Source organism: Dothidotthia symphoricarpi (assembly GCF_010015815.1).
Source record: "Dothidotthia symphoricarpi CBS 119687 unplaced genomic scaffold P153scaffold_10, whole genome shotgun sequence".
Lineage (NCBI taxonomy): Eukaryota > Fungi > Ascomycota > Dothideomycetes > Pleosporales > Dothidotthiaceae > Dothidotthia > Dothidotthia symphoricarpi.
Window position 1 is genome coordinate 347,171 of NW_022985017.1, and position 18,808 is coordinate 365,978.

The 18,808-nt window shown below is 48.8% G+C and overlaps 8 protein-coding genes across 8 annotated transcripts; 2 read left to right on the top strand and 6 right to left on the bottom strand.

Annotated features, from left to right (window-relative positions):
* Positions 1-682: 682 nt before the first annotated feature.
* On the top strand, positions 683-2,411 carry P153DRAFT_290769 (uncharacterized protein; the record flags this gene model as incomplete). The annotated part of the gene is made up of 2 exons (XM_033663729.1): positions 683-1,993; positions 2,046-2,411. 2 exons carry the CDS (start codon positions 683-685, stop codon positions 2,409-2,411), a joined length of 1,677 nt encoding a protein of 558 aa, XP_033523706.1.
* A 1,685-nt stretch (positions 2,412-4,096) lies between these two features.
* Positions 4,097-5,206, bottom strand: P153DRAFT_316163 (uncharacterized protein). The gene is made up of 2 exons (XM_033664981.1): positions 4,678-5,206; positions 4,097-4,617 (listed from the first exon to the last, which is right to left on the bottom strand). Exons 1-2 carry the CDS (start codon positions 5,074-5,076, stop codon positions 4,309-4,311), a joined length of 708 nt encoding a protein of 235 aa, XP_033523707.1. The 5' UTR covers positions 5,077-5,206; the 3' UTR covers positions 4,097-4,308.
* A 787-nt stretch (positions 5,207-5,993) lies between these two features.
* P153DRAFT_356908 (uncharacterized protein) lies at positions 5,994-7,328 on the bottom strand (the record flags this gene model as incomplete). The annotated part of the gene is made up of 3 exons (XM_033666686.1): positions 5,994-6,248; positions 6,305-6,336; positions 6,392-7,328. 3 exons carry the CDS (start codon positions 7,326-7,328, stop codon positions 5,994-5,996), a joined length of 1,224 nt encoding a protein of 407 aa, XP_033523708.1.
* A 736-nt stretch (positions 7,329-8,064) lies between these two features.
* On the bottom strand, positions 8,065-8,948 carry P153DRAFT_366731 (uncharacterized protein). Its single transcript, XM_033668114.1, has one exon. It carries the CDS (start codon positions 8,921-8,923, stop codon positions 8,189-8,191), a length of 735 nt encoding a protein of 244 aa, XP_033523709.1. The 5' UTR covers positions 8,924-8,948; the 3' UTR covers positions 8,065-8,188.
* A 591-nt stretch (positions 8,949-9,539) lies between these two features.
* P153DRAFT_422952 (carbohydrate phosphatase) lies at positions 9,540-10,992 on the bottom strand (the record flags this gene model as incomplete). Its single annotated transcript, XM_033672398.1, has 2 exons — positions 9,540-10,751; positions 10,944-10,992. 2 exons carry the CDS (start codon positions 10,990-10,992, stop codon positions 9,883-9,885), a joined length of 918 nt encoding a protein of 305 aa, XP_033523710.1. The 3' UTR covers positions 9,540-9,882.
* Positions 10,993-11,398: 406 nt separating this feature from the next.
* On the bottom strand, positions 11,399-13,592 carry P153DRAFT_340064 (uncharacterized protein; the record flags this gene model as incomplete). The annotated part of the gene is made up of 1 exon (XM_033665856.1): positions 11,399-13,592. The coding sequence occupies one exon, from the start codon at positions 13,590-13,592 to the stop codon at positions 11,415-11,417; it is 2,178 nt and encodes a 725-aa protein (XP_033523711.1). The 3' UTR covers positions 11,399-11,414.
* Positions 13,593-14,293: 701 nt separating this feature from the next.
* On the bottom strand, positions 14,294-15,787 carry P153DRAFT_356912 (uncharacterized protein; the record flags this gene model as incomplete). Its single annotated transcript, XM_033666687.1, has 3 exons — positions 14,294-15,153; positions 15,370-15,497; positions 15,564-15,787. The coding sequence occupies 3 exons, from the start codon at positions 15,785-15,787 to the stop codon at positions 14,294-14,296; spliced, it is 1,212 nt and encodes a 403-aa protein (XP_033523712.1).
* A 1,562-nt stretch (positions 15,788-17,349) lies between these two features.
* P153DRAFT_291448 (uncharacterized protein) lies at positions 17,350-18,764 on the top strand (the record flags this gene model as incomplete). Its single annotated transcript, XM_033663769.1, has 4 exons — positions 17,350-17,505; positions 17,558-17,631; positions 17,682-18,096; positions 18,144-18,764. 4 exons carry the CDS (start codon positions 17,350-17,352, stop codon positions 18,762-18,764), a joined length of 1,266 nt encoding a protein of 421 aa, XP_033523713.1.
* Positions 18,765-18,808: the final 44 nt, after the last annotated feature.

An 18,808-nucleotide genomic window follows, 5' to 3' on the forward strand; every position in this document is an offset into this window, starting at 1 on the left:
TCGACTATAAGATTTTGGACATGTGAGAATTCCAAAAACTGATTTGAGATCTGTGAAGACGTCTAGAAACTTGGGACCTCGCGTAACGTGTACCCACTTTCTAGCCATGCCATTTTTCAGCCGCAATTAGATACCATCGCAGTTACCCTATGTCTTTCCGGGCGTTCGCGGATATCCCGCGTTCCAGACGATTCTGCGCGTACTCTCGGCTTACAGGACCATGAAATTTTCACAGAACGTCTGCCATCCATTGGTTAGCGGACAGCAGCATCTTACACCATAGAAGGAAGGTTTCTCGGAAGATAGACGAGGACGCAGATGCAGGTATCATACCGCGCCGCAAACAGCGCCTTTTTTCTCTTTCGGAAAAAACTCCAGAACATGCCTGATTGGCTACACTATACCGACTGGAAAGGGGAAGGAGGACCGAAAAGCAGCCGCATCTCCACTTTCTTTTCTAACGTCAGGCCTTTCATAAGCAACGACACCTGTTTTCGCACTCTTGGAACTGATCGGCTATCGACGTTTTCTCCCCGATATCATTACCCGACGGCTTTGCGTAGGCTGCCGCCCTTGATAACCGAAGCGACAAGGACTAGCCTGAATGACGGCATGAGCAACGGTTTCAACGACCCCCGAATATCTCCCCTCACGCTACAGGAAAGCGGATTTCTTGGCAAAGATGAGTACGGCTCCGCGTAAAGGAACGCGACGAGCATGCGATCCTTGTTCTGTTCGGAAAGTGCGATGTGATGGTGTTCAGCCATGCTCACGATGCGAGGCTGCGAGCTGGGAATGCACCTATCTCAAAACTCACGGCAAATCCGGACCCAAAGGACCTCGCCGAACGACAGAAGCTGCCATCAGGAGATTGCAAGAACGTAGCAAAACCAATCACGACGAATCGAGAAGCAACAGCGACGCCAGTTGCGATACTGGAAGCCCAACCGCCACCGAGATACATTTCAGCAAATCGCCACCACCTATCAACGATGCAGACATCGATGGCCTGGTATGGCCACAACCAATTAGTCCAACCTTCCCGACAGCTATCAAGGAGCCTCAACGGATATCGACTTCTTGTATTGCGCAGTATCTGGAAATTTACCAAGCCCGAGGATATGGCATATGGCCCATTGTTGACGCCGATGCCCTGATTGCTCACCTCCTCACCCATTCAGACGACATGGAAGCCTATGGGCTTGCGACAGCTATCTGTGCCGCCATCGTGAGCCAGTTCTCCCTCGACGCCGAGCCAGGTAGTCCAGTTGAATGTCACTATCGGATATCGAGTGGCACGTTCGAAGCAGAGGCAAAGATGGCACGGGACGACTCGGACCACATGGAACTCGTGACTACGTCTTCTCTATTGAGCAGCTTCTTTCTGCATGTTTATTCTGCCAATATCGGCCGTATGAACGTATCGACAGTCCTGCTCGGCGAGGCCATCACCAAAGCACATATCCTTGGTTTGTACAAGCCATCGTACTACCAAGGCATGACTGTTGAGCAAGTGCAGCACTACCTAAGGATCTACTGGCTTCTCTTCATCACGGAAAGGGCGCATTCCCTCCAGCATGATGTACCGATCATGCTGAAAAGAGCACCAGATCTTCCCCCTTTAGAAAACCTTGAGGACGGGTCAGTTACACCTGCATTTGTTCAACTGTGTCGTCTTTTCAACATTCTCGACGTCACCATCACTGCGGATCCCACGACCGCTCGTAATGCACTCGCTCTCGCTCAGCAACAACTTAGCAATGACGAAGCCCCTCTCAGCCTAGAGAACGAACTTCAACGTGCTGACATCTCCATGACTCAGCAGTGGATGCGTATATTCCTTTGGCAACACGCACTCAATGTCACCAACATGAGTAGCGAGAACGAGTTTAATGAGTTCTCGTTTACTTTCCCAGCTCAGGTAGCGCAAACTGTACTGAGTAATCTGAGCAACCTGTCGAAACAAAGCATCGAGGCGCACGGGCCTGGCATGGTATGCTGTTCTCTCACACACATCAGGACCATCTTACTCACTGGTTGTACAGGAAGCAAAGCTCTTCGACGTTGCCAACTCGCTCGCAGATGTCATGATGATCATGCCATCTTTGAACCACGAGTCGCATTTTGAGTTTGGACCCAGAGACCTGATCCACTCACTCTCACAGGTGCTTTCTTCATTCCGAGGTGGCAATCCTGCGGTAATGAGCATCTTGCAAGAGAAGATGGCCGCATTAGGTCTCTCTGTGGGTTCCCCCCAAAGGTTGCTCGAACTTTCCTCGCCAGAAGAAGAGCATGAGGTATGGCATGGCGAGAGGTCGATGTCGGCACCTTCCAGCCATCGCCCGTTTGTCAACAAGAAGCCTTTGCCGCCTAGCTTTGCCAAGAGCGTGAGCATGGACGGAGATTATTGATGCGCTTGTATTGCATAGAGTACTCCGAGTTCGTACCGTTCTACCTGCCTTGCGTTTAGAGTAATGTTACGTTACATAAAGCTTGGCGTAGCTCACAACACATCTCTCACCTTCCCCGACACTGTTGGTTCGCGAATCGGCTCCTGCGTTCCGTCATTACCGCAACCCAAGGAACATGAACGATTCAATCCAACCAAACACGATGCATGAGTCGTTGACTCTCTCGAGCTCAGATAAACTTCTTCTCGTGATCGCAGACAAAGTACAGCAAGACGACGCAAAGACGGCATCTCAAGCACAGCTGGACCTCGTCAACCTTCCATTGACCTATCAAAGGCTACGAACTGCCGCCTATGATGTTCTTTATCTGGTCGTTACTGTATCGGAGTCTCGGTTTGGTGACTGCATGTTCCTCGACGCGACTCATTCGTACACTTCTTGAGCGATGCGATCTCGTCTTCCGAGTGAAATCACTGGCACTAGCTTGAGAGTTGGACATGGATCCAAATATCTCTCTTCTTTGTCTATAGCGTGCTTAGACAGTGTCAACGCGACTGGGGCAATGTCGCGGAGATTTGCCTACTGACGGAAACCCCCTTTTCCGGATATGATTTGTACAATGAAAAGTGGATGAAGTGGATTCGGTAGGGCAAGGAGCATGCGCTGTTTGGGGTATTACTATCTTCCCAAATCTCCGACGTCTTACAATTTACAAACGTGGGGCCCCCGACGCGGGGCACTCTGATTCTGGCCGACTCGATCTATGGAAGATCTTCGGAACTTTGGATACGATGACGAAACAGAGCACTCTTGTGTCCCTGACTTTGCCAACCCCTACTCACTCTTTGGTGACTATCCCTTTCCCCCGAGATGTTGAGTCTGCCCGAGCTCATCCTGCTGGAATTTAAAGTGGACTCTGGAGATGACACAGATATCTGGAATCCTACCGATCGAGATGACCCCGAAACTCCTTGCCCAAGTCGCGTCTCTCCGGCAATTCGCAAGATTGTTATGTCCACGGACGTCGGGTTCCTCAATGTCAATCGAGATTTTGATGGTTTCTACGTGTACGCCTCTTACCCCCAATGATCAGTCATCAACCTGGTGGATTTGCTTGTAAGCGTTTAGCGAAGCGAGGGGAAATTCAAGTATGAGTTTCGAAAATTAACAGATAATCGTCGACAAATTGATTTCTGGCAAGAGTGAGAAAGTGCTCGATGTCTCCAGTGTCTGCTTCGAAAGATATTGTTCAAACGAACGCAACTTAGAAGACACACATCACGAGTACTGTGTACGATTATTGGAACCGATAAGATGGCTGCCTTACTTTGTAAGAACGCGAGAGTTTGCCGTCGCTCAGGAAGCATTTCTCTTTCTGTGGAGGGATCCATCGATCAGTCATCCCGAATCGGATGATCTCTTTGGGCACAAATATCATGACTGGAGGAAGTGGACGGTACTGATGATAGCATCGAAGGATGTTGGTATTGAGGTGGAATAAGACTATCATGGAGTCCAACCCTGGTAAGGTGATGGAAAACTCGTGAATGGAGGGTAGAAGACGGAAGATGTTGAAGAATTTCGGGCGGTTGAGCAGTGAGCCCTATCATGTTGCTCGCCTGGGTCTTTCAAAGCGGAATACGCTGATCTGAAACGGAACGAAGGAACGCATTCTGACGATGAGACATGGCATGATTACTTTAGATACACATGAGGATTGTGCGGACATGATGAGATGAGCGAATTTACTGCCTATGGCTTACGACTACAGACGAGGCGGTAGGCTATAGGATAACTCCATAGCAAGACACTCAAACATGATAGTGTGAGAGTATCTTCGCTTGCGTGCAACACTGCTGTGTGTCCTGTTTCCACTCCGTCACAATCCGTCGATCCATCAGTGGATATCCGTTCTGCACACCTCCTCATTGAAGACAGTTTCTTTCTGAACACTGATGATCTCCAGGGACAATTCGTCCTCGTACTGCACCGCAAACCCAGCTTGTGCTGATCTGCAAGCTGCGCCACATATTTCTGGGTGGCCTTTGTGAACAAGGATTAGACGTGGGCATAGATACACCTTCTTAGTCTTGGAGACGATCTGCCACTCGTCGCTCTTATCCGCTGGTAGTTCGGTTGAGATCGGTTGGGTAATACTGCGAGTGAAGGGACCGCTTGTTTTTACGACAACGGCCTGGAGGTATCTCTGATATCAAACATTAGTGGTCAGTGACTGTACTCGAAAGTCACGTCTACGATTACGTACCTTCTCACTAATCCATTCATGAAGCGCATCAACACGGAAGTACTTCGCCTCACCCTGGAGCCGGTTGTATGTGTTGTAATCGAAGCCGGCGACCTTATCGTAGAACAGCGGGAAAACCGACGGGCGACGCATGAAGTGTAAGAGATGCTCGAACAACTCGGGGTCAGCATCGATATAGTACGAGCCATCGGATTCGGGTACCCAGGCGTAGCTATCAGATAGCAGACGCCTAAAGAGACCAGACTCAAAGAGGGTGTTGCGAGAGGCCTTGAACTTGCGGCCACCGACATCGAGCGTTACGACGTCAGCGTGAATGGACGTCGAGGTCTTCTTGTTTAGCGCGTCAAACAGCTGAGTGAGCTCGTCCAAGGTATTGTTGGTTTCGTCGATTAGCGTCATGGTTGTTGTATGTAAGTCTTTCGCTGAGGTGGGCTTTGGGAAAGCGGATGTGACGGTGGTCTGCCGAAGATGAGGTGCGCTTAAATATACCAAGCTTACAAGGTTCCCGAAGGTTCACCGGACGTCATGGTCTTCACCGTGAACGGATTCGAGATTTGCTGTTTGCTCGCTGTCTAGAACCTTGCCGAAGTCCAAGCGCGTCATCTAACCTCGTCCAGAACTCGATTGTTCTCACCTGTCCTCACGCTCTCATGTTCCTTCATCTCTCTCACCAATATTGTCTTGTCTAGCTGCGCCCCTCCTACATATTGTAATTGCTGCCAAGTTGGAGCCCACTCTTTTTGTTTGCGCCAGGATGTTCTCGAACAAATCTTTCTCACAGTGGCCGGAATCATAACTAGCTCGGTCGTTACACTCGAGTCTGCAGAGGGGACCTCTGGACTTTTTCTTTGTGTACGTTATAGTGAGTGAGGAAAACCTGAATATTGGATCTTGTTAGTAGTCTCGCATGTATAACATCAGAAGACTCTTCTGTATCGTTCACGATAATTACAGATGTAACCCTACATCGGTTCAAGCGTCTTTGGTCTTCATGTCCCTCACATATAGATGTCTACGAGGTGATAATTGCTTCTCTATCTCTCCACGGAGATGCCTCGACTGCTAGACCAAAGATCAAAAAATATAGCTGAGCAACGAATCTCTGGTTGTCTTGAAATACCTATATGTCTCGGTCGTGTGCCCGACGTCACATACACACATAAGCTATCATGCAAGATCACTGTACATCAATGCCATCCTTTTCTGCGCTTCCACATATTCTCTCAGTTTCTCCTCCGCCTGCTTCCTCAAAACCACCTCCGCATTGCCCTTGCTTTTTTCTTTCTCAATTGAAGCTTTCAAGTCCGCAACTTCGTTCAGCTTCGCCTCAAGTTGTCCTCTGGCGTTATGCTCCGTTTGCAGTAGAGCGTCGTTATGAGTTTTAAGTTGGTCTTTCTCAGCGTTGACTTTCTGAAGGTCTTGTTCCAGACGTTTGCTTTTATCAATTGCTCACAGATTGTGAGTTGGAGTTTGGCTTTCGAGCCATCGTCACGCTGAGCAGTAGCGAGCTCGTTCTTGAGTAACTTCATGTCCTTACCCATCTGCACATACTGTCGTTGATTTCGAGACATCTACTATCGTCAGCATGGCTAGAAAGATGAAGGGGTTGTGGAAAGTAGGTGCTTACAGCGTCTCCGAGTCTGGCTTTCTTTGCTGGACCTACGACACAGTTAGCGTATGTGATTCATGAAATTTGGTTTATGATCCTACTGACGTTCGAAACTATTGATATTGTGGCTAGTGAGTTCTTCGTTGAGCTCATTGTCCGAACTCTCTGAATCTTCAGAGCTGTCTATGTTGTCTAAGTCGTCTGAGATGTCTGGAGCGTCTGGATTGTCCCAGGTGTCTGAGCTATCTGAGCTGCCTGAAGTATCGTCGAGGTCTTCCTGATCCTTTGCGATATTAGCTCTGTTATTTGGCTTAATGATAGGTTGTCTGACTATCCTGTTGGCTACATTGATCTTAAGAGATCTGCGTCCCAAGGCGGCTTTCGCCCGAGAACTCAATGGTTTAACCGTCGGATCCACAATCTTCTGTCCCATCCAGGTGCATGCCATCCGGAGGTCGTGCAGAAAGCTTCCATATGGTTCAACAGTCGTTTCTGTGTTCGAACAAAGAAACACATATATATCAAATGCACGAAATCGCCTTTGCTCGGTTTCTGCCTTGATACAGTTGTCAAGCGACAAATGTATGAATGGTTCCTCAAGCTCAACTTCAGAAAGAAAAGCTAACCCCGAAGAAGAACGGACATCGATGTTCCCCTCCACGAAAAACATCTTGTTGGTACCTTCGCCCCCAAGATATAGATAGGCGGTGGAATCATCGCTAACTGATTCTTGCACTTTGCCAATTCGAACTTGCTTTTTCTCTGCTGAACCAATACTGACAAAGCCATTGCTCCTGTTCTCAAAGGTGAACATATCGATGTTTGGCAGTGCGTTAAACTCCACAGGACACTCTTTGCGCAAGAACTCTTGGAGGCTGGCGAGGTCATAGGAAGTGGGCTGGTGTTCGGATATTGTCGTATCGGGACTGGTGAGAGCTCTCCTATAAGTTTCGTCCTGCAGAGAATTGCGAATGCAACTTCTTCTGGATTGCCGTTGCTGTCGATCCAGTCGCCGATGCCCCATTGCATTTTCTGGCTCCATATTTTGTTAGCTATGAAGGTGGATGATGGGAGAGCGTTTTGACACTAGGTTTGTATGTGTGATGGAACTAAAAGCGTGCGGTTCAAATGTTGAGAAAGGTGTGTAGGTAGTCTAGACTAAGAGTGAGATTATCTGGAATGTATCGAGTTCTATGCAGTGTTAATCATATCCCAGTGATCGGAAAGTGAAGGTGAAGTCGACTTGTGAGCGTCAATTCTAGGGACTGAGACGATCAAAGAGCTTCACTTCGGTACAATTAGTGAAAACAGCCCTAGCTAGCTTTACTTTCGGTCCTACTCCCTTTCTTCGCAGTTGTCATAGCCCGTCTCCAACACACCGCTTATGACTTCGCAGATGAACAGCAAATGGAGGAAACGTGATCTTTGGGCGACCGAGTATCGGAATTGTAGATATCAACGTTGCTGAAGACATACTCCTATCACTGGTGTAACAATCCAGTCGTCTTCCTATTGAGAGGGCACGCAATTACCTTCGCCAAAAGCTAAGGTGTTATCTTGAGTGGTAATGGGCGGAATGCACAATAAAAAGTAGCCAGGGCGTTTGAATATGGTGACCTTATCGTGTCCTTAATATGCAGTTCAGAGACTTGGGAAGTTGATACTCGCGGGACGATATTCGAGGTTTTGGGTGGTGAGCCAAAACGTGGTTGAAGACTCAACGACAAGGCAGTAAACTTGCTCGCGAACTTCACGGAGTAGAACAAAATAGAGCGATATTCAAAAATTGACGTGAGTCATTGTTACTTCTGAAGTAAAAAAATTGAACGCTTGTTTGGCATGCAGTCGAATTTTCCCCCATTTCAAGCAGACTCTAGAAACTGCCAAGTCCTCGTCGATCCATCAATCCCAAAGGGCACATACAAAGTCGTCGTCGCTATCGCTCATTTCCTGCCGCATCTGTTGACACTCGATATGCACATCCCTGCCTTTCGCATGAAATTTGACACGCAACCATTCCATCACCTGCCGAGCTCGTTCGCAGCTGACATCCCCTTGCCAGTCGTGAAATCCAAAATCCATACGTTCAAGCTTCGGAATCTCGATATATCTGTGTAGTTGGTGCATGACGACGATGTTTTCGAGGGTATCGTACGCATTCGCCGCGCTGCTGAGCGATTCGATTGCGAGGGAAGGGACAGTGCCGGGATCTGAGTACTCATCACCGAACATGACGTCCAGGGACCGCAGATTGGGGCATAGTGCTATAAGCTCGAAGCCTTTGATCTGCTCAGGACCGTGGAAGCTGCGGAAAGCAAGCTGGCGGATTGCGCGATATCCGGTCTCGGAAGGGAAGGTTGCCAGCCACTTTCGCAGCCAGCATGTCGTCTCGACAGTGAGGGAGAGAGGCGTGATCTGGCTCAGGAAGAAAGGTGTCGCTTCGTAGTATACTTGCTTTGAAACTCCACAGATAGGAGGTAGTGCGCGTATTGGAGGTGTTATCGCTCGTTCACGGACATCATGGCGCTGCTGGAAGTCGAGCCGTTGTTGCTTGAGATCATCGTCAAGAGTATATTGGTAGATCTCGTCGCGGAGCTCACGAGGTAGTCGAAATAGCAATGGCTGCAAGGTTTCCATTGTGAATGTTTGGGTTGGTGTAAGAATGTTGCAGTGTTTGCTACTTGTTAAGAATCACGGCAGCCTGACTGCTCACCCAACCCGACCAATCCGCTCACGACGTGAAAGCCTTTGTACAAAAGAGGAAAAGCGTGGCTTATAGCACCTCCGTTTTTGGTGTGCATCTATAACAGCTTTATCTGCTGCGTCCATCAAACAGGGCTATCTGCTGAACGACAACAAGCATTCGACGCTGTCACTCATTGTGTAATGAGATAATCAAGGGTCATCTGGTTTCAATTCTTCAATATTGCTTTGGGCTGGTACAGTGTTGTTTCGAGTGATGAACTCAAGATCGAACATACAATATTCTTTCGAAAGGGACCTTGCATGCTAACTTGACAAGCTATTCCTACCTCTCTCTTACATCACCCCTCGTGCCGCTATAAGCGTGCGATCACTGTACTCACTTTACGTCTGCCTATGTTCTAGCGCAGGCACGCAACGAGGTGATGTTCCCATGATCATAATCATTATCCTAAAGGCGCAGTTGTGCCGTGGTACGCAATATAACCAAAGAGTAGAGAGAATCTTGTAATTACTACTGGATGTACTGCTTACAACCCTATAGCTAAGGCTCCTATAGTAATCTGGCAGTGGCTTATGAATTGTAGCTAGCGACAAGTCTATTTGAAATGAGGTACTGCAATATACTTCTACACGATGTAAGAGAAAACAACAGGAAGAGGTAATAGCATAGTAATTAGAACCTAGAACAAAACGTGATGTGTACTGTCGTCTAGAGTGATCAAACCCATGACATGTTAACGCCATGTAAATGGCCAATAGTTGGTCCATGATTTGAGATATATATCGGCCAGACGAAGGGAAAGCTGCTAATCTCGCGCCAGTAGGCTGACAGCCTCAATCAGCTCAATAACAGCTGTTCGATCGTAAGTTCAATTGAAACTATTTAGAAACTACTTCTGAAGTAGTCTCGACTTCACAAGATCCACCTCATCTCCATTGCCGCACACAAGTCCGCCTCTCTCATCTGTGTCGCGAATTGGTTTGTCTAGGACGTTGGTTCCATCGGCAGAATCCAAAGCAACTCCGCCTGCACACTCGACTATAAGTGCAATCGGTGCAAGTTCATACAGTCTGCGAAGTTTTGCCGGACTGCTGGACGTGACAGGTGAGATATATACACCATGGCCCTTGACAAGTGCGTGGAAGATGTCAGGAACTAGGCCGCCACTATACCGAAGTGTATACTTCTGGGCAATATAGTAATTGATAAGCTCCAAATACTGTTTGTTCTCTGCTGCAGCACGCATATTGGCGGGCGCGAAGTAGCGCGTCTTTGACTGGGGCTCCAGCCGTACCGTCGGTCGAACAATTTCGATCTCGTTGTCCGCCAAACTAACTTCAAAGCAACCCGACTCAGAACCAGGCACGCGCAAAGCAACAACAGCAGTCGTGCGAGGACCCAGCACGCCAAGAATCGCGGCCACTTGTTTTCTGCGGGGAAGATCTGACTCCGAAAGCGCAGATGCGCCATCCCAAATCCCTATGATGGTTCCGACAGTCCAGTTCGGACCGATGATGGAACTCCCATCGAGAGGATCGAATGCCACAGTATACGACTCCTTGGGTGTACCCCCCTCCGAGTGTACCTTTTTCTCGATTGGATCTTCTTCGCTACTCGCGGTCACTATGGAAGAGCATTGAGCGATGGCGGAACGGATGTGGTCTTCCGCAAGGACATCAACGTTTAGTTGATGATCGCCGAACGAGTTTGAACTTCCTGCTTCCGATACGGATACGCCACGTAGTGTCAAAGCAATGTCTGATAGAGATCGGAGAAGTAGTGGGATCACTTCTTGGACGAGTGCAGTCCGGGACTCGTCTGGAACAAGTGATCGCAGATGCACTTCGAAGTTTGAGGGTTTTGATTGAGACATGGCGGATATGGTAAGGAAGTTTTGTCGATAGATTCCAACGTTCAAGAGTGAAATGTCAAAGTTATCGAGATGGATACCGGTGTGAACGTTGACAAGCCATTCGACGAGTATCCACAATGGCGTCATTCGCCGAGTTCTACCTCGACACCCCACTACATACCATTCTTCCCTCTTCAACCCCGAGATCACATCTTGTTAGTACTAGACAGGTTGTAATTTCATGCTATATTGTCTCCTATTGGAACATATTGGTCGACTTTGGTTCTTGCTTGCAAAGCCCGTATGCTTTGCCATCGCCCGTTCGTCTTACATGCACCTATGAACTTCATCACTGTCTCTTAGCTATCTTCAGTTCGGAGCTTTGGGACATGATGTAAGTCTATCTTCAATTGTCGGTGCTAAGTCTTCCTTATTCATACTTCCCACACCTTTTTCAACCAGACTACCACAATTTCAAATCCATTGCCCCATACGTTGCTCCCACGTGGAGTCACCTTGCACATGCCTGTTATCTGTGGGCTTCACCTACAGTCTTCGTTCATGTTCACCTATTTTCCCACCGGTGTCACCTTCTGCTCTTCCTTTCTGGGAAATAAATGAGTGTTGTACGTCTGCAGTGCACGTTTCTTCGACTCTGGGCTCATCGTTCTCTCCGGCCCCACACACGAGTTTTGGGGCGCCAAATCCTCCTCCGAACTCTCGCGAGAAAGACCACCAAGTGCGGCGCGAATGTTTTCCCTGGACACGATGCGCAATATACTGTGAGAATTTTCACGTAGGAGTTGCTCAGAGTGCGGAACGGCGACATGACCGCCCGTGGACTTCCATCGCTCAGGACTCTTGGAAGGGATGGGTGGAGGTGGCGGGGCTAGGTTATCTTGCGACTCAAATCCCGGCCAGGCTACAGGATGAGGAGGTGGTTGGCTAGGCCGTGCAACAGACTTTGGAGGCACGTCACGGTATGTATCCGTTGATGCGATACGAAGGTGACCGGCGTATGGGATGGGCGCAATAGGAGCGGGAAGACGGCTTAGCGGGTGAGCGGTGTTCATCCGGCTGTTGTGGAGATTCGTGAGTGAGATTTCATCGACATAACCAGTACCTTCGTAGCTGGGAATGCGGCTATCATGAAACGACTTCTTCGGCTTGATGGGCTCAGGTTTATACAGTGGTCTTGGAATAGCACTAAGTGGTCCCATGGGCGAGAACAGCGAGTCATCCGTAGAACACTGGGTCTTTACTTCTTCTGGAGGGTTTTCGGTAAAAGGGTTCGAGTTGCGGATCGAAGTGTAGACGCTCTGTTCGGATGGGTTTTGCTGTTGTTGTACAGGGCGAAGCAGAGGGTGGATAGAATTCAACGACTTTGAGCCTTGATGCGCCTTGCAATGAACTGGCAAAGACGGGTCTTCGGGTACTCTGTCAGCGTCAAAGAAATAGAGCTGGCGCGTTACGCCGTGGAGGGGGCTCTTTGGCGACTGTTTTGGCGACTTTGGAGGATCAGTCTGGGATCCGTATCGACCGAACGGCATCCTGGGAAACTTCGATTCCTTTGGTGTTGTTGGTCGAATCGGCTCCAGAATAGGTTTACTGGACTTCGAAGGAGATAGTTGGCCGATGCTCAACGATAGCGAACGACGGATGCTGTCCGAATACCGCTTGACGGGGCTCCTACTGCTGCCACGACTACTTCCCCGTCCGCTTTGCTGGCTGAAACACTCCGTGGCATTCTTGCTAGGACCTTCGTTGTCATCACGCTCAGTCACCTGCGGATGGAAGCTCTGAACCTCGTCATGCTTTTCGACCGCTTTCCTGTGCGCAGCGCGTGCACGCTGCTCAGCTAGCCAGTCGCCCATCTTCTGTTTAAACCGTGGACGCTCAACTAGACCACCGTACTGAGGATATACATCGCGTAGTTCTTTCTCGGTATCATCGTATTGTTTCCGGGTCAGAACGCCGGTGTGAGCGACCTGTCGGAAGAACGTCGTACCTCCACTATTGATTCGTTTCTTCGGCACCGAAATGACACGGAAAGGCGTTGGCGACATTAAACCTGCCTGAGGGATACCCACGTTGCCTTCTGGGAAAGCAAGACGGCTGGGCGACCGATTCTCAATGAACAGCGCAAGTCGTCCATAGTGTCGCCTACCCTTGACACTGTACGAAGCGCGCACCGCGTTGATAATTGGCACGAATATGTCTTCCCACGCAGCACAGATACTCTTGAGTTCGAAGTACTGGAAGCCCCATGGATTATGCACCTTGCCCACCTTGAACTCTTGCAACAGCCAGGCATAGAGATGTTTCTCGTACTCTTCGACGCTCCACTGGCTTTTGTCAATCACACCGTACATGGTCGAGTCATGGGTGTATTCCAACGTCCACTTGTCCGCGCGAGGATCATATCGCAGCGTGCCTTCGTCAAACTGTGTGTAAAACCACAATATGTCAAGGCGCTTGATGCCAATATGAGCCCTCACGCCGACTTCGGTAGAGCGGAAGATCTCCGTAGTGCGCGTCATGGCATCGGGCTGCAGAAGGAATATGGAGTCGCGGAACACAGCCCATGGCTTCAGGAACGCGTCAGTGGAGAGGAAGCGCTGTTCCAGATCTTCGAGTGTATGGAGCTGCAGGAGTGTAAGAGCACGCTTGAGATCGGGTGGGAGATTCTGTCTATCGCTTCGTGAGAAGAAGTCGCGGATATTGCTTATACTAGATCCTGGGTCCATCGTGGGCGATGAAAAGTGCCACCGCTTGTGGACAGGTGCAGGTTGAGAATATGATCGACGACGAGTAAATAGAGGAATTTCAACTTGCAGATATTTTCAACAAGCGTTGGAGCGGGGCGTTAATATGACGACAGTGAAAGCAGCTTACGGTGGTGAAGGCGAGTCGGTCCCCACAATACGTAGTATCCGTCATGCTTTCACTATGATGCAGTTTAATGGCACCGATGTTGACTTCGCCTGAAGTGAAGTTCTACGAAACGAGAACAATATGCTTGAAACCATATCTGCTTGTGTTCACTGAAGCCGTCAATGGAGGCAATGTGTCGTGACTCTTTGGTTATGATTCAAATGTAAGTGAAAAATCGTCGCTCCTTCCTTTGCGACTCAAACTTTTGCTTTTACCAGGTACCAAACATCATGCCATGTTATCTGAAAAATAGCGATGGAAGCGCCCTTCTGAAAAGCTCATGCCTGGAGATCAAGACACTACGAACGTAAATTTGTGCGGTAGGTAGTGCTTACGACCCCTTCAATACTAACGGGATCTTCTCACTCAACTTTCCGCGAGATTGTAATCCATGAAAATGCAACAGTAGCAACACGCAAACGAAACCAAGCCTAACCACATACACCTTCCGTGGTTCGACCCGCAAGATGCGACAACTGTCGGTATCAACAATACATACAGCTTGGCAATGAGATCAAATCTCATCCTCAGCATCTTCCGACTCATACTCGACTTCCGGAAAGCCTTCCCGTCCGATCTTCTCTGCAAGTTCCCTTACTCTTCCATCTGCTTTGATGATCTTCATCATCTCCTGATTGTCCAGTTCGATATTTGCAGGATCTTTGCACAATTCGATCATCACTTGATCGAATTCGTTTGGTTTCTCTTTCCTGGACGCATACTTGTTGCCGAACCATTTCGTAACGGGTAAGTAACGACCCATTGGTATGCCGTGAAATGCGTTACGTATCGCACCATCTGCTGCTTCGCCAATTCCTATCTCAACACTCAGTCCCTCGCGTTGATAGTCAGGGATAATTTCCAACGTCTCTCTCAGCTCATAGGCAAAGTCTTCGTATCTAATCCCAATGAAGACATTTTCGAGGCATGGCAATCTCTCCGAACGCCTCACAATCACATCTTCGATCTGCCGCCAATCTGGTACAGTATAATCATCAAATGAGCGAGTGTCACGAGAAAGATGGAAATTGAGAGTTACAAGCGAAGGTGGCAAACGATCACACAAGCGTTGCTCGTCCTCAATTGGGTCGTGCTCCGTTTCAAACTCTCTAAGGCACTCCCACATTTCAGGTACAGTGTCGAGTATTTTGAGAGCGGTAAACTGGGACAGCGAAGTTATGCGCTCATGAGGATGGCCAAACTCATCCAACTGTGGCTTAACTTCCAAATACAGCTCTTCCAATGTGTCTTTAAGTGGTTCGAGAGCGTCACACAACTCTTTGCACGTGAAGTTGTGTAGTTCAGACTCTTCGGCAGCGGTTGAGAAATATAGTGTTTCCAGTTGCGGACATGCGTGCAAGAGGGTGCGTATATCTCAAGGTCCCAGAATACACGATACCAGCTCAAGTTTTCTCAATCTCAAAGACCCAGGACGGAGATCCAGAGGAAGACTTTTGGCTCCGGGCAAGATTCCGTCATCGGCGTCCGGGAGCCTTGAGGCCGTGTTGTGGACCATGAGCTCGTCCAGGTGAGCAACAGCTAATACGTTGTTGAGATATCCGATCCCCCAGGGTAGCTGCGTGTCCATACCCCCGGCTTGGAGCCGGCGAAGAGCTTTGAACCCGTGTTTAGGTCGTGGCCAATGAAGTGCAGTCCCAAGAAAGATTTCGCCAACATTCGGGAGTATTGTAAAGAGGAGTATTGCGAAAGGATCGTCACTGGAGGTGTAGTCATAATTAGTAAACATCTCACTTATGTACTTTCTGTGAAGGTAAGTTGCTTACATCCCAGCACGGAGAAGCTGACAAAATTGTCGGTCGAATGGCAGTTCCTGCATAGGAATATCATCGTCGAAGAGATACGTGTGGCAGAAAGCGCGGTCGCCGAGATCTTGGGATAGCATGAGCCTCGCCTTCTTTATCACACTGCTTTCCCGCTCATAGGGGAAGATTGTCTTGATGACTCCCGCAGCTTTTGCAGCTTCGGTACATAAAGCGTATTCTTCCATGGTAGGCTCCGGAGCGCGATGTTGACCGAATCCAAGCTGTTTTGCTTCTCGACTTTGCTGGATCTCCGGAATGGGTTCGGAATACTTAGGACTGAAACAATATAACACGTCCCAACTTTTTAAATCAAAACTCTTGACATGTTTGGCCAGATCTGGCCTCTGAATTATCCTTAATGCGAATTTAGAGAGGGGATGATTACGGCCGATTCGACGATTTCTGTATTCGCGATAGAGCTCCGGCTCTGTTGCAGTATTGAGGCGCTTGCATGTCAGGGCTAAGTTCAGCAAGTCAACCTGACGCAAGAACGACGCAACGCAGATGATGAGTTCCGTGCTGAAATCCAAGAGCCCAGCCATGACCGCAAAACGCGTGAGGCACAAAACTGACGCGAAACTGACGCGAAACGATGTGTGAGTTTTTCCAAGACGCACGAGAAGATTTGATGAACGAGATTCGATAGAGATGGAGAGAATACCCCTAGAAATCGGTTGATGAAGTTTACGACAGAGGGGCGAAGGAATTGGAAGGGGTCGTTGTACTGCACGGTTCCCAACCGCGCTAGCATAACAAGCGGTTAGCGCTAACGGTCGCGAGTGTTAGAAGATTTTGAGCGTTTACCCCATGTCTTCTACACCACAATGACCTGTATGTAACGAGATTCTCGTACAAGCTGACGTGCGATAGGTTCTCTTGCACTTCGATCAATGTACAAGTACGAAACAGGTATGGCAATATTTTACGTAACACAACACCCAAGGCGATCCTCGAGTGCAAATGCTTCATTATCTATATCACCACCCCGTCAAAGAAAACTGGACAATTTTGCGATTAGTCATTACCAAGCTGGGTGACTAATCTCAAAAACTGTCCAGCTTTTCTTGACGGGGTGGTGATATGTTGACCAAGTACGAAAGATGAATCTAACTTTGTGATAATGGAATAGCAATCTTGGCTTGGATCTGGAGTTAACGGAAAACCTGAAACGATGCCAACCAAAGGCGAGTTAGTTGAATAGAAGAGCAGAGACAAAAATCGGAGTGTTGTTTATCTGCCTCACATTGTGGCCTTTCGAAGGGGACTTGTGTCAGCGTCGGCGCAAAAGATTGACGCGATTATGTGAGTGGTTTTGAACAGCGCCGCTTCGCCGATATAAGTCAGTTGCTTTGTGTGGCGGGATTGGCGTGATAGGGTGAGTTGATGACTGCGGCGTCGATCTCAGCCTTAAAGGAATCTACACCGGGCTGACGGCATGGTCACCCGGGGATATCCTTTCGGCCTGGTATTTCTTGACACAGAAGCGTAATGCTATGAAAGTGGAATGATGAGGGGATCACTTTCTGATCTGCAACAACACTACGCCATGGATGGTGGCCAATCATAGCGCACACTAAGAAATGCACTAACGTCCACCGAGCGTGGCTGGACAACGCGTACCTCGAACCGCCTTCGCCCACTGCTACCCAGCCTAGGTAGATAGGGCGATGGGTGGTTTGGCATCTCATGACTAAGACTTCGTTAGGGTCCCTCAGGCCTTCTGACCTCTCCTCCGCCATTTTTGAGAATGGGTGGGTCTCAATCATCATCACAGGTTGACGACAACTGGAAAAGCGAAGCACGATACGCAATGGAATCAAGAACGTTTTGCGTGATATGCGGTGGACCGTTTGACATAGAAGATGGTGTGCATAGTATTGATCCAAAGGAGAAGCGGTATCAGGTCAGTTTGCTGCACAACTCTCCATCCCATGTACCTCACTCAAGTTGGCTAGTGGCTCTACGATATTCGCTTGCTTGGCAGTATCTCGAACTACCTTGAACACAAAGTGACGAGTGAAGCTAGTGTGTAAGTATCTCTGTGCTTGTCATTGACTCAAATATTCACGGTACACTTAGGCTAGTCAATCTTGCCAGAAGCGAAGACGTCTTCCTCTCTCAGCCGGCCCAATTCAGCATGACTGGGTCGGGCTACTTTCAGGTTGAAAATCACCACAGCAACCCTCATAGGAGTGATGTGTGGTTCAACGCCCTTAATGATCAAGATGGCGATAGTCTATTTCCTCTGCATAACGGCTGTATCCAAATTGGCTGCAGGGTAATCCAGCGGTTTTTAGATCGGCGTAACGATCAAAAACAATTGTCCACGCTTGCAATCCTGAACCAAATACTCCAGTCTCGGTTTCACGACCGGCGAGACGCCCCGGACGACACAAGGAGCGATATCTTCGACTTGTGCGAAAACTCAAGTATGTATGGACCTCGCAGTGTAATGGCTATGTCAAAGCTTGAATGGTGGGAGGGCTATCATGAAGTATGTCTATCATGTCATGTTGAAAATCGGCGTTGACATCGGTCCAGAATTTTTACACCAATCCTATCGACATTCCTGACCTTACTTCGTTCGTGTCTGATATGCTTACGACCACACCTCTCAAAATAGAACAAAATCCAACTACATTGCAATTTGCGCGCGAGCCTCTCGGATTCGAACGTCTCCCAACTGAATTACTCGATCAAATCGGCAAACACCTCCCACCTCAATCAGTCATCGCACTGCACTGCACATCCAAAGCGTTTGCTATCAAAGCCCCTCTGAATAACAAGTTCTGGCGCGACCGTCTCATCGACGGTAGCTTGGTTCCCCATATATGGGATCTGGATGCGAATCAACTTGATCATGAACGCCAAGATCGCCTGTGGGATTGGAGAAGTGTTGCTCAGCTCCTGGTTGCGAAGAAGTTTCCTAGAAACGAAAGTAACCCACTACTGGTCGGACCTCCAACAGGGCTATGGAACCGATGTAGAATTTGGAACATCATTGAAGACGCTTGCATCGAACATTTCCCGGAAATGGCACGTAGCGGTCGACGTGACCACACAGAGGATATCCGCAAGCGTTGCCAGCCCGTAGCGGCGTGGCAGTTGGAAGAAATGTTGTTGAGTCCGGACAGCATTCATGAACTCTTGGCTGATTACTGAAAGTGGCAGCTTTTGGAATAGTAGTGGGACAGGGGTGTTGTTAT

What these genes read in the sequence shown, in the direction of transcription:
- P153DRAFT_366731 (XM_033668114.1), bottom strand. Translation starts at nt 8,923, where the DNA reads ATGGAAACCTTGCAGCCATTGCTATTTCGACTACCTCGTGAGCTCCGC.
- P153DRAFT_316163 (XM_033664981.1), bottom strand. Translation starts at nt 5,076, where the DNA reads ATGACGCTAATCGACGAAACCAACAATACCTTGGACGAGCTCACTCAG. An exon ending in ATGAATGGATTAGTGAGAAG is followed by an intron (nt 4,618 to 4,677) that starts GTACGTAATCGT and finishes GTTTGATATCAG; the next exon opens with AGATACCTCCAGGCCGTTGT.